The following is a 16875-nucleotide window of genomic DNA, read 5'->3' on the forward strand; positions in this document are numbered from 1 at the left end:
GATTAGGCCGCTCTAAGTCTCTTCAATGCTTAATTTCTTCGTATTTTTTTTTTGTAAGTGCCTCACAAGAAGCTTGAGTTGTAGCTTACCTTCGTGAACAAAAGGAAAAATGTTTACCATCAAATGGTTGACCAGTTTCAAAGAAGTGAAATTGTCATGTTTGTTGCTCAAAACATTGGCATTTGGAAGGAGCTACCTAACACTCTCTCTATCTTGGACATCACATTATTGACACCTATTTTTGGATAAATGCAAACGCGAGCTTGAGGCTGCCTTTCATGTTCAAATATTCGAGATGGGATATGGCAAAGAGGTAAAAGTGAGTGCTTAATTACATGGAATGAAAATTGTATGTGTATATATATTCCTTGGTGTTTTAATTAGGTTTTGGGAGCTTTGGAGATAACAAAATTCAATGGAGTTTTCATTTTAAATAAGTGTGCAATCTGTAAGTAAGCAAAGGTAAACAAGCTCTCGAATGGTGGCTACTACTTCGAAGCGGCAAAGCTATGGAAATTTCTGAAGTGGCTTCTCTTCAAGCTCGAATTGTTGCACCTAGTGGACTAGCTACTACTGATGTGACCTTGATTGGTGAGAGTGTTGATAAAGTGCTTAGTTGTCTTAAAGACTCTCTTATGAATCTTTAGCAAAAAAATGCTATTCTAACTAGGGTGTTACTCTCTGAAATTACTCAAGTGGGTTCATTGTTGGTTGACAATCAAGGTTTGTGTAATTGGTTTTAGCCCAACTCCTTCTACATCCTAGATACCTTGAAATACAATTTTTTTTGTTTCATAGCTATCTATCACCATTGTACTATCCCAGTGGCATAATCACCTCTTTACTTTTTGTACTTCCCAAATGGATGATTGTGAAATAGACTTGATTTTTTTACAACTTATGTCTATTGTTTTTCACTTTTCCTCAAAGTTTCCATTGAATACATGTCTTTCCAATGTGCTTCACCTTATGGTGTAGTCAAGATTGTGTCTTGAAGAGTTTAAAAGCCTTGTGGTCCAATGGTTGTCTCAAGCTTATGTGGAGAACGATTTGATTGTTTTTTCAATCCTCTCTTCTTTGTTGTATTGCAAAACAATGGAAATTTATCCATTTTTATCGTCTGAAATTCATTCACTTGTGCACACAATGACAAATCCTTTGGCTCTAGTAATGAGTGTCTTGGAAGTCTTTGCGTGTAACCTTAAAGTAAGCTTGCATATAGCCTTATACTTTTATGTGCGTAGTGAACCAAAGTTGATTAATCAGGGTTTAAAAAAAACGAAGGTAGCGACAATGCACCACCTGATACTTTTTTTAATCGCATGATAAAATTTATATCTTTGATGAGGTGAAAGAAAATAAAGATAAACAAAAATGAATTCTATGGTCAAAGGACAAAGAAGACTTGCTTGTACGTTTGATCATTGCCAACATTGAAAAGATTGCAAATGTGATATCTAACATTTTCTTGGGAATGTATCCCTCTTCAGTGCGTAGCTTAAGCTCTATTGCAAATAAAGTGTCGAAGCTAAAGGCAAAGCTACCTCAACCTGTTTGCATGGAAATGAATCATTCCTTTAAAACCTATTTACACGCCATACAAGATACACCCTCACATAAATGTACTTGTCTGTGCCTTGTGTTTGCCAAACAACTTCGATATGTGCCCTTCAGTTCTATGTTGGTCGAAAGCACGAGCGACGAATGGGTCACTCTAGCAAAGACTCATTGAGAATTTGCAAATTCTATGCAAAGAGCTTGAAGAAGAATACGATCTCTTCTTTCACTTCACTTGCGACTCAAGGCTTCAATACATCTATTGAAAGTGTCAAAAGCTCTAATCAAATTGAGGCATGTTTGATATCGATTACAATAGCTTTTGCACAGATTTGTGAGCTCACACACAACAGGCAACTTGGCTTGCGTGGCACAATAGTCAATTTGATGTGGCTGATCTAGAGAGAGTTCAATGTGCCCTTCCACGTTTTCTTGAGTTTCAAGCATCCATATTGGTTGGAATAAAGAGAAAGTTGTCCTGAAATCATTCGTACGTGAGTGGCTCTATTCGCCCTCTTAAAACCATGTCAACCTTGAATGCATTACTCCCTATCCCTCTTTATCGTGCGAACAACGTTTCTCTCAACAATAATTGGTTGGCACACATAACAACTCTTCAACGAAATCTTGAAAATAATGAACTTCACAATGATGAGTACATCGATGGATAGGATGACGGACCCTTTTCTGATTACCTTGTCCATGGACTCTACTCTTCGCATCACGTGGTAGACATGAATGACTTAATGATTCACGTTGCACCATGTGAAGGCTTTCCACCTTTGAGTCTATTCAGGGATACACATTGTGAAGAACTATGCTTCCCAACATTGTTCTTTGGCCAAGAAAGAAAATACCATCAGTACGCAATGAAAAATTACCAATTGATAGTGAAATGGGAGTTGGCGCATAGTGATAGGCGGTTTGCTTTAAACATTAAAAATTTATTCTTCAAAATTGTGAAAATCATGGTGAGCGAAGTGCTATCATCAATTTGGGTTCAGCTACGCAAAGGCAAATTGAAAGGTTCTAGCCTCACAGCAAGAGATGTCAGTCGTGAAACCAATATAGATAAAATTTTAGCCTCTAAGATAGGCTATAGAGACTTTGAGACATTGCCCTAACTTCAAAGAGAAGCTCAAGAAAAATCTTTTTGCTATGATTCGACAACTAGGCCCTTCCACTTTCTTCATGACTTTTTCTACAGCCGAGAGACTATGGAGAGATCTGATTGATTCTCTCCAAGCTTTGAACCCAATCAAGAAAGCGCTTGATGAGACAATTGGTGCATATGAGCAACGATTCATCCGATTTGATCCATTTACATGTGCATGTTACTATGTCCATCGCTTCGAAGCAATGAAAAAACTATTTGCATCTGAAGAAACCATTTTAGGTAGACTCCCTCAATCATTTCTTGTCTGGTGGAGCAAGCAGAGGAAAGACATTCACACTATTGCTCATTGTACAAGGTCTCTTATGACATTACAGTAAGTCCATTCAGGACGATGTTGAGTCTCCAACAGCCCTGCTTATGGCCTACACGGGAAAGGCAACATTCAACATAGGTGGAATAACAATCCATTCAGCATCAACATAGGTGGAATAACAATCCATTCAGCATTGCACTTACCATTACTCATAATTACACCTACAAGACTATCCACAAAGAAACTAGATATCTTATCCACACATTACAAGAATCTCAATCTGGTTGTATTTGATGAGATTTCCCTCATTGGATCGAGAACTCTCAGCCTTGCTGATAGTCGATTGCATTGTATCAAGCACGTGCATGATAAACCATTTGGTGGCATTGATGTCATTATGTGTGGTGATCTTTTTCAAGCAAGTCCTATTCGTGATTCATGGATCTTCAAGCCACACTCACAATTGCTAGACACAATAGCACCCACATATTGGCAAACAACCCCAAGGTGCTACGGGCTAAAAACCACTATGAGACAATGCGATCCAACCTACATTCTTAAGTGAATAAGAACAAGCACTCATATAGACGCGGACTTGCATTACCTAAATGTTACATTTTGTAGAGCACCTCCTCCACAAAATGATATAGGCCACCTCTTCTACACTAATGATGATAAAAATAAGCATAATGACAAAGTCTATCATAAAAATTTAGGAGAGCCTCATCTCCTTTTGGCAATCGACATACAACACCAAACATGTAGCAGAAAAGTACAAATACCACATGAGCCTCAAGCAACCGTTGATGGCCTCCACCAAGTCCTCCAATTGAAGCCAAATATGATCATTGAGTTATGTGCCGGAAACCATAACATTGCAAACGGGCTTGTGAATGGTGCGGAGGGAAAGTTCATGAGCTCAAACTTGTAAGCTTCACTCCCACTTGTTGGGATCAAGTTCTCCTTTCAACAAATAGGACAAAAAGCATGATACGAGTAAAACCACTTATACACACATGCAATACCGCGTACATGGACACCATTGCATATGGTTGCAAAAGAATTCCAGATAGGTAAAAATGCTTTGAATACAATCACAAGAAAGCAATTCCCAATACATTGTGCATCAGCAAGGATGATACACAGTTCTCAAGGGCTCATGATGGAAAGCTTGGCATTTAGTCTAAATAAATCCATGGCCATGGATTTGTATACACAGCTCTCTCAAGTATCAAAGAGCGAAAGAACTTATTCTTGTTAGAACCCATATAATCCACACACATAAAGATTGATGAGAGCGTCCAACTAGAGACTTAACATTTGCAAGATGGGAATGCTTCCAGAATCAATTGGGCCTTTACAAACACTCGCACACAATCATCCAATCCTTAAACACAGTCTCCTTAAGACAACACAAAGACAACATACTTTGCAAAAAATCGTTGATGTCATCACACATCCTATGCTTCCATTAAACAAGATTGTATGCAGTGAAAGCATCAAGCTTGGAAATTTCAATGTTGTCACCTCAACCAATGGCCAAGGTCTTGCAATTTATTATGATCCAATTTTGAAAGTGCAATCATCCCATAACCAGGAACAATACAACATCACGACACTTTCTACTCATTTCATTGACCGCACCAACAATCACTTCCAAATAGCAACAATTTACCGATCACCAACATCTTCCCTCGTGCTCTTCATCGACTACTACAATTCATTCTCCAACAATTCAGCACACAACACCAAATTGTCCTCATCGGCGATTTAACATTGACGCACTAAAGCAAACAAAAACATATACATCTCTCACATCTTTCTTAGCTGCTCACAACGCATCACACTACCAACCACATTGACGCACTAAAGCAAACAAAAACATATACATCTCTCACATCTTTCTTGGCTGCTCACAACACATCACACTACCAACCACATTGCACCAATCAACTATAGGCCACATATGGATAAATAATAAGAGCATCAATGCAAAATTTGGAATCAACTATTGTTACTGGTCAGATCATTCAATTCTCTACATGCTCACACCAAACGAATTAGCACCCTCCTTGTAAACTTCATCTTGACACTCGATTCAACCTGCCATCCATCGCCCCCCCCCTCTGTAACTTCAAACCCCCCTCCCCCTTCACCATTTCTTGTAAGCCTACCCACCACCCTCCAACAATCCTCCAACAATGCTATAGTAAACACAGTCTAGCCAATCACTCAACCACCTCAATCTTAAACTCTATATCACAATACTTTTTCCAATCCCATCCACCATACCATGGTATTTGCCTTGTAAAAACTCCTCTTCTAATATAATCCCATTTTTCTTTCGTCCATTTCCAAAACATTGTTTGATTTATTTTACATATTATTCCTTACATTTAGTGCGAAAGGCAGGCCATCTTAAATTCTTTAAGTTATTTTTAATTAGTTTTAATGGAAAGAAAAAAATTCATATGGTTTTAATCTAGTTACACATGAGGAGGATGTTGCAGTAGAGAAGAGGAGGAAGAGAGAGAGAGAGAGAGAGAGAGAGAGAGAGAGAGAGAGAGAGAGAGAGAGAGAGAGAGAGAGAGAGAGAGAGATGCTTTGTCTAAAACACGGAATGTGAGAGAGATAGAGAGGCAAAGGAGAAAGGGGGATAAATCTGAGAGAGAGAGAGATTTATAAAGAATAAGGAAATATCCTCTATATTTGTTGAGGATTCTTTAGAAAGATTCGATTATTTTTAAATATAGAAAGATCTCCTATTTTAAATTGTATTATTTTTTATATGTTTACCTTACACTCCTCCATAAATATTTCCTCCTTTTTAAAGGATTAAACCATTTAATTCATTGTATCCCCCCTAATACAATTATTTTATTGTGTTAATAGTGATGATTTAGGAGCTTTGACTTTTAAATCATGCTATTCAAGAGAAAATAGTGTTAAAAGTTGTAAGAGGGTAGAATTATGAAATATTCCCTACATAAGATTCATTTTATGGTTTGCTTAGTACAATCATTCCATAGGAAAAAATCAAAGTTATGATTTTTCATGTTTGTCTCCTATAGATTTTATACTCCTCCAAGCTTCTACTATCAAAGAAGATTAAATAAGGTATGCACAAATTAGGCACACGAAATCCCCCATATATCTTAGAGGAATTTTTATTTCACTCTTGGGACTGATTTAAAATGTTTAAATCAGTGCAGTATTAAACATTTTAAAATCCCCCATGTATCTTAGAGGAATTTTTATTTCACTCTTGGGACTGATTTAAAATGTTTAATACTGCACTAATCAATTGATAGAGAGGGATGCTTACACCTTTTGCTCAAAGAAGGATTGATTATTGTGATATGTAAACAATCACATTGGATGCCTATCTCAGTGATATGCAAACAATTATCATGCTCCACACTTTCACATTGGTTATCTATCTCTCGGATAAAAGTGTTATACAAGCTACTAACATGGCTCAACTACTAACATGGCTCAAATGATCGTGTATTTATTGTCCTTATTATCCAAGGGAGGAATATCTAATGACCAGTTTGTATTCCTGAAAAGGATATTCATAATAAATTAAGGTTGGACTTTGTCGAGGCTTCTCGTTGAAGGCGATGGCTATACAATCACTTATAGAAAAAGAATATATGTCATACATCTACATGAAGGATGGGCTCTCCAAAAATATATGTCGTACATCTATACACAATGGGCTCTGAAAATTAATGGCTAACATTTTATTTATATTGGCTTGAGGTGCTAGATCATGTTTGGAACTAAATGGATATGCGGTGGATTCTTTTTTTATTAGCAAGATCACTTAGACAAGGATGCCCTTTCTCTCCTTTATTCTATGCCCACCGAAACTCACCCCCTTATTTTGGTTGTAGAGAAGGCACAACACAAAGAGCCTAGTATAGAAATTGCATATAACCCCGTCTCTTGATTCAACATTTTGCAGATGACCCCACAGTCTTTTTACATTCAAAACATCACACATTCATGACGCATGATCTCCTTATTGTTTAAGTTGCCTACAAGACTGGGAGATATCAAGGTTTACATGTAATGTAAACCTTGATATCGTCACATGTAATGTAGTCTTTTTGCATTGAAATCGTCACACATGGATGACACATGATCTCGTTATTGTTCAAGTTTCCTACAAGACTGGCAGATATCAATGTTTACATGTAATGTAAACAAGATCATAGTGGTCCTTATACTAGAAGACAAGGAAGTTGAGGATGTAGCCTTCAAGATGTTAAGGTTTACATGTAACATAAACAAGACCACGATAATCGTTATATTAGAAGATGAGGAACATCACGATGTATTCTTTAAGATATATGTAGACTTCAAGATGAGGATGTAGTCTTCAAGATGAGGAAGTTGAGGATGTAGTCTTCAAGATGAGGAAGATAAAGATGCAGTCTTCAAGATATATGTAAACTTCAAGATGAGTAGTCTTTGAGATATATGTAGTCTTCCAGATATATGTAGTCTTCAAGATATATGGCAACTACATTGTGTGCAAAGGCGAAAATGAGGATAATATATTAAAAGATAAGAAGGATATGGACTTAAATGTATATGGTGTTACAAATTTATTTTTTGAGGTTTTTGTAAATAACAATGTGCTATGGCTTCTTTGAAAGGCAATTGTAATGGTGGTATCTACCTTTGGGAACCTGGTTTCTTACACTCAAGAAAATGCGTGAATTCTTTGGGAAAGGACTGGATAATATATGCTTCTAAGCAACGTGGATTGAGGGTTGAAGAATCAGGAAATGCCTAGTTGTATGTTCATTGCCACCATGCTTTCAATGTTTGGGTGCCCTTCAAACACACTTGGTTGATAGTCAAACACACTTGGTTGATAGTCAAATGCTATCCTCAATTGGGAAAAAGCTAATTTGGCAGTGGTCTTTATGCAAGTACATGGTTTTTTTTAAAAAAAATCCATCATCCAATGTGCTAGTTTAATATTTCTCATAATATATCTAGGGTTTATATTCCTACTCTAACATCAAGAAGAATTGTATTGAGCCAAGTTGATTACTAAAATATTATAGCTGCTTTGAAGTCAAAGTTTGGAGTTTTACTGGAAGACCAATGATGATGACTAGATGTTGCTTACGGTGTGTGTGAATAAGCTCTTAGGAAAGGCTTTTTCGTGTAAATATGATGTTGTGGGCTTTGAATGAGGATAGCCAATCAAAGGCTTGGTGTAATACGCATGGCTTTTATAAGATTGGACCAATAATTGGTTCTCATGCACGTGAAAAGCATAGGAAAGGGAGCTTTGAGAACTTGATAAAAACGGTGCGTGAACGTTTGTGCATTGAGTCAAAAGTAGCATAAAATGATAATTTTCTAACATGAAAATCCCACTTTTTTCATGACCATGAAAAATGATTTTCACATGTGAAAACAACTAACCACTAAAACTAGCTATGTGTCGCCCACCCCTAATTATGAGTCAGCCGCCCTTACTTGTCACTCATTGCTAGTATTTAGACTGTGTGTTCTCCTTTTTTAGCCCATCTTTTTCGAAATCTCTCGGTCACATTCTTACTCTTCATTCTCCATCGCTAATGCTTCTTCTTCTCCAAATCCATCTTCGCAATTCACGATGCTAATTGGGATATTAGGACTCCTTCGCCATGTAGCACTATGACCTGCTTTGGTTATGTGTAGGACAATAGGATTAGGGACTATCCATGCTCAATGTTTCAAATGTAGGAGAGAACTAGTTCTCTTGTTTTGTAACACCTTGGACTTGAAGTTATATGAATACATTTCTAGAGCTCTAGTCAAGTTGATGGAGTTTGGGGAGTGATGGTATGAAGTTGATTATAGAAGTGAAAGATATCATTTCATTGCAATCAGCTTTGTGTTTATTGTTGAGGGAACGATGAGGATTGAAGGAGGGAGGGGCTTCAATAAATGATCATTGTAGCTCTAGTATCTATTCAAAAATTTACAAATCAATTGAATTGTGGATATGCTTTTGTAAACAAGATGTGGCGTGTTCTCGATTTGCGACGTGTACGATTAATGATAGGATTCATTCATATTTGATGATGAGATTTATCTATGATGTGTACGATTAATGATAGGATTCATTCATATTTGATGATGAGATTTATCTATTATTGAATTGATTGTGGGGCATCTCTACCTCGCTTGATTAGCACAGATCTAGGCAAGTTTGGTGCCTGGGAGGTAGATATCCATTAGCATGATTATGTGGTTGTCAATATAAGAAGTGCAAATCCACAATGTCTGAAGCAGATAAGGAGGAGAGACCCCAACTCATGATACTATTTAGGATACTAGGACAACTTTACTGCTTAGGAGAGTAGCAGGATTAGGGACTGCCCATGCTCCATGCTTCAAAGGTAGAAGAGAACTAGTTCTTCTTTTTTTGCAACACCTTAGACTTGAAGCCTGAATAAATGCATTTCTAGAGTTCCTAGTCAAGAACATGGGGTTTGGGGAGTGCAATTTGGTATGAAGTCAATTAGAAGTGAAAGAGATCAATTGATTGCAATCGTCTTTGTGTTTGCTCTGTTGAGAGAAAAATGGGGATTTTCTATTTTATTTTATTTTATTTGGGGGGGGGAGGATGCTGCATTCTCCTTTTGGCGGTGTGACCCACGAGAACAAGCAACAGAGAAGCTTCATGGCAAGTGACTTTAGGCTAACGCTATAGAGTCAGCCATGTCTACGGTGGTGACGCATTGAGCCCTTGGTGCAGGTTCCTCTTCCTATCTCTTACTGTCATGTGCACACACATGGACATGGCTATCTCATGTCTAATCCCTGTTTTAAGGAGCAAGTTAGGAGTACTTCTAGGGCACTAGCAAGCTCAGACAAGCACATAAGAATCCCTACATGGTCAAAAAAGTAGCCCAATGAGGTGGACAGTAGCAACCCAGATGATGTCGGCAACATTTAGTTTGTCCTCTCTCCTAGTCGACAACAGTTTATAGGGCATTATTGGAGCCTATATAAGGTTAGGCCATCATAAGACATAGGCATTTGATCCCACCTAAGGGGGCACGTCATAGTCAGTCTAGATAGGGTCTTTTGTTTACCATTTTGGTGGGAAGGCCAAAGGCCACACACATCGGTCGTACAATCAGCCATTGCTCATCCATCTAAACACTAAGCTGTCCCAAGGAAGGTGCATAGATCCATAGAAGACTGCAGCCAGGGTAGCATTTATGAGGTGGTCTACAGAGCAGGAGGCAAAGATAGAGGAAGGCATTCTCTAGGAGTTGTGTGCTCCAAGGATCATACCATTCGTTCTCAGATCAGGTCCAAAGGTGGAGCATTAGGCATGATCATTCTCAGCAGGAGAGACCATAGTTGTTAAGGGAAAGGGATTGCAGGCATGGGGACAAAGTAGTGGAATAGATGCATGGTTCTCAAACTAGACTTAGAGTGGAATCAGAGGAGTGACACAGTTTTCAATCAAAGTGTCAGAAGTGAAGCAGTCAAAGTATAGAGTAAGTAGTCCAAGGAGGAAGGATGTCAATCAAAGTTTAGCAGGAGGGAATGTCATGTGGACATGGTTGCTCTCATGTCTAATCCTTGTTTTGGGCAGCACTTTAGGAGTAATTCCAGGGCACTAGCAGGCTCAAACAAGCACATAAGAAGCCCTATATGGTCAGAGGAGGAGTTGGCCAGGTGGACAATAACATTCAGATGATGTCGACAGCACTCAACCATTTTATAGGGCATTATTGGAGCCTACATAAGGATAGGCGAGCTTAAGATATAGGTCCACCTAATGGGGCATCGTTAGTCTAGATGGGGTCGTTTGTTTACCATTTAGAGAAGGCCAAAGGCCACACAAAAATTGTATAGTCTTTTTGTATCATATATATTGAAAATACAGTTCATCTCTCTTCTCTCTCTATCTATCCATTGCATGTTCCTAATCAGTAGGCTTAGGGCATCATGTACAACAAGGCTTCCTTGTATGCAACATCTCCTATTGTAAATCCTATACACATTGTACATTCTTTTGTGGGCTTTGGTCTCTCATAGACATTAATCTCTCTCTCTCTCTCTCTCCATCCACTAGTCTACAATTTCAAACACAAAACAAAAGCTAATATGTTTATGCTGTATTAAACCGTTAGTGTGCGCTAAAGAACCCACATTCTCTCTATAAACATAACAAAATGGAAGTGATATTTTGCATAAAGTGGTTTACAATTGGGAACATGAAATAAAAACTAATGAGTTTATGATGTATTAAACTGTGAGTGTGCGCTAAGGAACCCACATTCTCTCTGTAAACATCACAAATCGGAAGTGATATTTTGCATAAGCTATTAGCTTTACAGAAATGTGAAAATATTTTTGACATTCGGTCGAGGCCTTCACTAATTTATTAATGCGCACCGAGCATTAATAAATTAATGCTTGAACCTTAGGAGGAGCTTTGCACTGGCCCAGTCCTCTCAGAAAACAGAAGCATCCAAAAACACGAACACTCTAGAAGAGACCATCAAACCTTACAATTCATTAACCTGAATATTTAGATATATATACATTGGGTTGAAATCTATGTTAACCCACCAATTGGTATGGGGTAAATGCAATGACTTGTTGGAATTACCCTCTCTAAGGTGCTCCCAAACTATGACTTGTTTGTGTTTTTTTTTTTTTTTTTTGGGGATCTTTTTGTGCTCATGTGAGTGTGTGCTTTCATGCTGGTGCTCCCAACTATTGCTTGCTTGTGTCTACACACTCCCAATGACTGAAATTCAGCAAAATAGCTCTCTTTATTGTTGTAACTTTTGTTGAAAACCCTTTTTCTTTTCTTTTTTGGGATCTTTTGGTGCTCGTGTCGCGTGTGTGCGCGCTTTCATTCCGCCATCAACAGCCAGCAAGATTTGAACCCCGCACCTCACGCTTGGGTCTTTAGTACCTTATCACTAGGCTGTGTCTGCATTGGCACTTGTTTGTCTTTTTCTATCTGTGAGTGAGTGAGATGCGGCTTTAAACCAGCTGGGACAATAAGGGTTCCATCTGCAAGGGCCCTTTCAAGAGCACACGATGAGCAGAGTTAGGTTTGGTGGTGGTGTTGCTCTTTGCTGTAGAAGGCATCACAGAGAAGTCCCTTTTGGCAAAGTGCACCTCTCTGTCTTCCATCATACATGGCTGACACTTGAGAGTTTTCCCTGCTTCACCTCCATGGAGATTCTTGTCCATCTCATGTGTCAAGAATTCAGAGAAGAAGCACCGCGAAGAAGATACTACACCAGTGTTCTTCCCATCAGAGTCTGATCTAGATGGAGCTGCTTGCTTGCAGTGTGTCAAGCTAAAACCTCTCCTTGGCATGCTCTTGGTGGTGCTCCGTGTGTTGTCTTCATGGCTTGACAGTCCTGGGTTGCGAACAATGACCAACATTGGCTTCTGGCCATCTCCTTTGGCTGAAGGTGTGGGCTGCAAGAATGCCCACTGTGTCAATTTTAAAAGAAACATTTGCAAAAGACATCGCCAACAGCAGACAGGCAGGGGAGATGCATGACTGTCACATGATGGCCCTCCCATGAGCTTTTAACCCTACCCCCACCCCTCAACTTTACATCAGTAAGGACCCTCAGTTTCTAATGTTAGGAGCTGGTGTTGCTAGAAAGGACAAATTCCTTGAAAGGATTTCGACAGATCGTGGTTTCAGCAGCAACTTACCACTCCGATGTGCCATTCCTTGAAATCCAGGTTGTTGAATTCACTCTGGTTCATTTCCTGGGTGAAAATAAGTAAAGAACTCATTTAAAAAAAAGAAAAACCAAAACACCCTCAGTATATCTCTCAGTCGAACGCGTACTTACGATGCTGTAGATGGGAGGAAGCATCGGTTGATCATGCGAATGCAATGTCGGAATAAAGGTGAAGAAGGGGGTCACGTCTCTGGATCTGAAAGTCCACCTGCAAAACGGAAAAACAAAGTTACAAATGAAGCAGTCAAAGTAACAAGGGAGGGTCTTTACATATACTTTCCCTTCCTATCGGGTGGGCAGGCGTAGACAGAAGAGATCCTCGCCCATGGGGATGGGTGAACAGATCTCCCCTTTTAGTGGGGGGAGTTGAGCTTTAAAGCTCCTCATATAGACAGGCTCCATTGCAATCTTTGGATACATATATACCTAGATGAATCCAAGAACATGCCCAAATTCACCTTTTAGGAACGTGCATGTTATATACTCATGGTAGTCAATCCACAAGACTATATAACTATCAACTCCATTATGCATAGTATGGACTAGATACTACGACAGCCCCACTAACGTGATCAGTGCCCAATAGTGGGTGTAGAACTCTGTATCAAGATATTCTCTCACACACGCACTCCACACACACACATTTCAATCTTTGGATACATACCCTATGTAGAAGAAAATCGCAATTTCAGTCCATTCCCGAACTAGCAGCCGAATCCAATACTCATTTGCTACTCCATCTGCCCTGGTGTGCATCTGATACCCATGACACATAAACACTGAGAGCATGACCAAGGCTCTTAGGCATTAAAGGTTTTTTTAAAAATAAAAACATAATTTGACACTTGATCATGACAATGCATTATACAAGGTGAGATAAGTTGACTAAGCTGCAAAAACTAAGCATTTATGTCATGGACCTTATCTAATGGAACTTATAAATCTCATTTTGACATTCTAAGAACAACACACAAGCAGAGGTTCACTTACCAGAACTTCTGCAATGACGATCATCAACATGGCTGCTTGAAACTTCCTGCAGTGACAAAGCAACTGAGCTTCAAACCAAAATTATCAACCGCTCCATGAGTCGACTACACATGTGACTTCAAACACATCACTGCATTTACACACAAACTGGGGAAAGAAACCAAAAGGGAAGGTTTGATGGGGTGTACTTGAACATGCTGTATTTGGTATGAACAGCACTGTGCATGATTTGGACTCCTTCGTTCTCTATGTGCTGCAACTGCTCTCTTAATACATTGAGGTTCTTTGATACACGTAGAAATATTACATATAGCAGTATGAAGTAAATGACCACCACCAGAACCTGGAAATCATCATCATCATATTGTTAGCTATAAGAAGATGCATGTATAACAGAACCAAAGCATGCTAGAAAAGTTTCTTGACATGAAGAAGACATGAAATTACTGTTTTTTAAAAGGCTGTGTGGTAGAAGTTAAAGTTCTTCATGTCAGACAACTTTTCTATATCACTGAAGCCCACTTTCTGAATATATGGCTAGAGCTTAGTCAAGGCCTGATATGGTCCTGATCTCCTGGAAATCCACCCTAGTGAAGATGCCTAATTATGAGCAATCCACTCACTTATATAGGCTTTAAGTTTGGTAATAAAAGCACCAACTAAACAATGCAGTGTCCTCAAGTCACTTCACCCCATCTGAGTAACAATACGCCTAGCCTCGTTAACAAAGCCAGCATGGTTATGTCCTTCAGGCATTAACCATGAATCTTCTTTATGATTCCAAAGGGTTTATAGAAAGTCCCAGACTATTTGAAATATGTCACCACTTTTACCAGTCTCTTTCTAAGCCCAGTCCAGCCAAAGGATACCATAAGAGCTTATACGGTGTGCTCTCCATGTGATGCATGTATCAATTGTGGTAATATCATCCATTTGTTTGGTTGAAGTATAGGTATAATTGTAATCCTAGAAAAATAAGAATTTTCACCTCCTCATTGTCCTCCTATTGCTGTTCAATACTCCTGTAATCCTAGAAAAATATGAACTTTCACCTCCTCATTGTCCTCCTATTGCTGTTTATTATTCATTTAAAGGATGTCTAGAAAACTTGGAAATCATGTTAATTTGTTATTAAGCGTACTTAACATTTTTTAAGAGTGGCAGATTATCTCTTACGGAAAATTGTGGTATGGCAGCTTTATATCCAGTGAGTGTCAAGTATAAGAGCGAAGAAAGCCCTGCGATACTGCGGCGTTCTGACACAGAAAGCTGCTCACACATGATACAATATCCATGTGAAATCAAAAGAAAGGCGATAAAGCAAGCTGTCTCAAAAAAGATTCGGGTCACGAACACCCCGAAGGCCACCCAAAAAGAGCAGGCATTCAAGTTCAGGCAGGAATACCTGGAATAAAATAGCTAAATATAAGGATTCTTCAAACAGTGACAGAGAGTGAATTTCTCTAGATTTCTCTTAGATGCAGAACTTTGACCTACTACAGGTTAAGCCATCCATGGAAGAGAAAATTAGCCTCATTTATGCACATAGATTAATATGCCAATCAAGCAATACCAATGCAAATATTGCTTTTTTCCCAACTAGCTCCTATGTGTAGGATGCTGTCCATCAGCTGAAGTAAAGGTGCATTCACTTAAGTTCATGTGTGCTTTTGCACATGTTTGTTAACCCTCTGATGTTGCAAGGATGCACATACACATGCACATGTGTGTGAGATTCGGTGACGTGCATGCGTGTCAAAGCTTTCAAAAATCTTCAATATTGCTTATAAAAAATGTCGTAATTTACCAGAATACAAAGGAAAGGCCAAGAACTAGGGCTTTCAATACTGGTACAGATGTGAGCACCCACTGCAAGTTGCTAGTCTGTGGACATGAAAGAGCAGGGATGCATGGCTCAGAGCAATGTTTTTAGGATGAGTCTCTAAGGCTATGACAACATTATCTTATAATTATGCAAAAAAGCAATGAATGGAAAATTAGGAAAAGGGTATGGGGAGGGTACCTGCCATTGCCTTTTACTCCATGTGTTGAGTGTCCAGATGGCAACCAAGACTGTCCAGGCCATGAGGAGCCCAAAGTAAAGGAAAGGGAGGGGTTTGTAGGACTCTTGCCATTCATTTGAGTTCGATACAACTGACTTGTGCCCATGCTCAACTGCGGCATCCATCTGGTCCTCCCCTCCAAAACCAGTTGTTGGGCAGTAATATACACAAACAGAAACCACTGTTTCCCCCTCTTATTTTTGAAAATCAACCCTACAATCTTCAAAGGCCGGAAAGCAGGTCAAATAATTTGATTATTGGGCATTGATTTCAGCATTGGGCAGCAATATGTTGGGTAAAGACCCATGCCCTACTCCTCCCCACTGAACCCATCATGCCAAGAGTAAGTAAAGCCATCAATCTGTGTGTGTGTGTGTGTGTGTGTGTGTGTCTCTCTCTCTCTCTCATTGACAAAAGGGCTCCAAGTTAAGAGCCTTTTGCAGTCCGAATTGCTTGAAATCCGAGGCTTTTAATCTCCTTGTTTGCGAGGATTTGACTGTCCATCAATTCATGCAAGGGCAAGCCCAAAAACAAGCGTCCAGAAGAAGCAATCCCAAAATACACTAGGTGGGAAGTTGAAAAGAGAGAGAGGGAGAGAGGGGCGAGGCGAAATGCGTTATTATATGCTCACCTATTTGTTTGAAAAAAAAGAGAAAAGAGAAAGAAAATGCAAGGGTGCCCCAAGCCCGGAAGAGAGAGAGTGCCATCTCCTATATGTAATATAACTGTTTGTCCCCCCGAGTCTGTAGAGAGAGAGATGATTTAACGGACAACGGTAGTCCATGTCCATGTCATGGGACCCTGCCTCCCCCCCCCCTCCTCTTTTACACACGAGAGGAAGATACCACCCACACATACACATACATACATACCACACACCCACCCACACATACACATACATACATCCACAAACAACGAGTGAAGATAGGTGTGAACCCATCAATCAACATACCTATGAATCTTGATATCATACAATGCCATGCTCAAAATCCTTTGGGTAATGGAAATTTAGGTCTTCTGGCCAAATCTGAGGTCTGAAAAAGGAAACATCAAACCAAAAAGAAGAACTAAAAAGTCTTA

At 39.2% G+C, this 16875-nt stretch overlaps 1 protein-coding gene across 1 annotated transcript; it reads right to left on the reverse strand.

The window, feature by feature from the left end:
- Positions 1-11543: 11543 nt before the first annotated feature.
- Positions 11544-16534, reverse strand: LOC147612896 (uncharacterized). The gene is made up of 9 exons (XM_086782005.1): positions 15756-16534; positions 15540-15616; positions 14909-15137; positions 13921-14075; positions 13733-13778; positions 13407-13498; positions 12854-12950; positions 12711-12767; positions 11544-12464 (listed from the first exon to the last, which is right to left on the reverse strand). Exons 1-9 carry the CDS (start codon positions 15918-15920, stop codon positions 12018-12020), a joined length of 1365 nt encoding a protein of 454 aa, XP_086638131.1. The 5' UTR covers positions 15921-16534; the 3' UTR covers positions 11544-12017.
- Between the last annotated feature and the right edge of the window lie 341 nt (positions 16535-16875).

Source organism: Cibotium barometz, chromosome 44 (genome assembly GCF_041138505.1).
Source record: "Cibotium barometz isolate CiBa-2024 chromosome 44, ASM4113850v1, whole genome shotgun sequence".
NCBI lineage: Eukaryota > Viridiplantae > Streptophyta > Polypodiopsida > Cyatheales > Cibotiaceae > Cibotium > Cibotium barometz.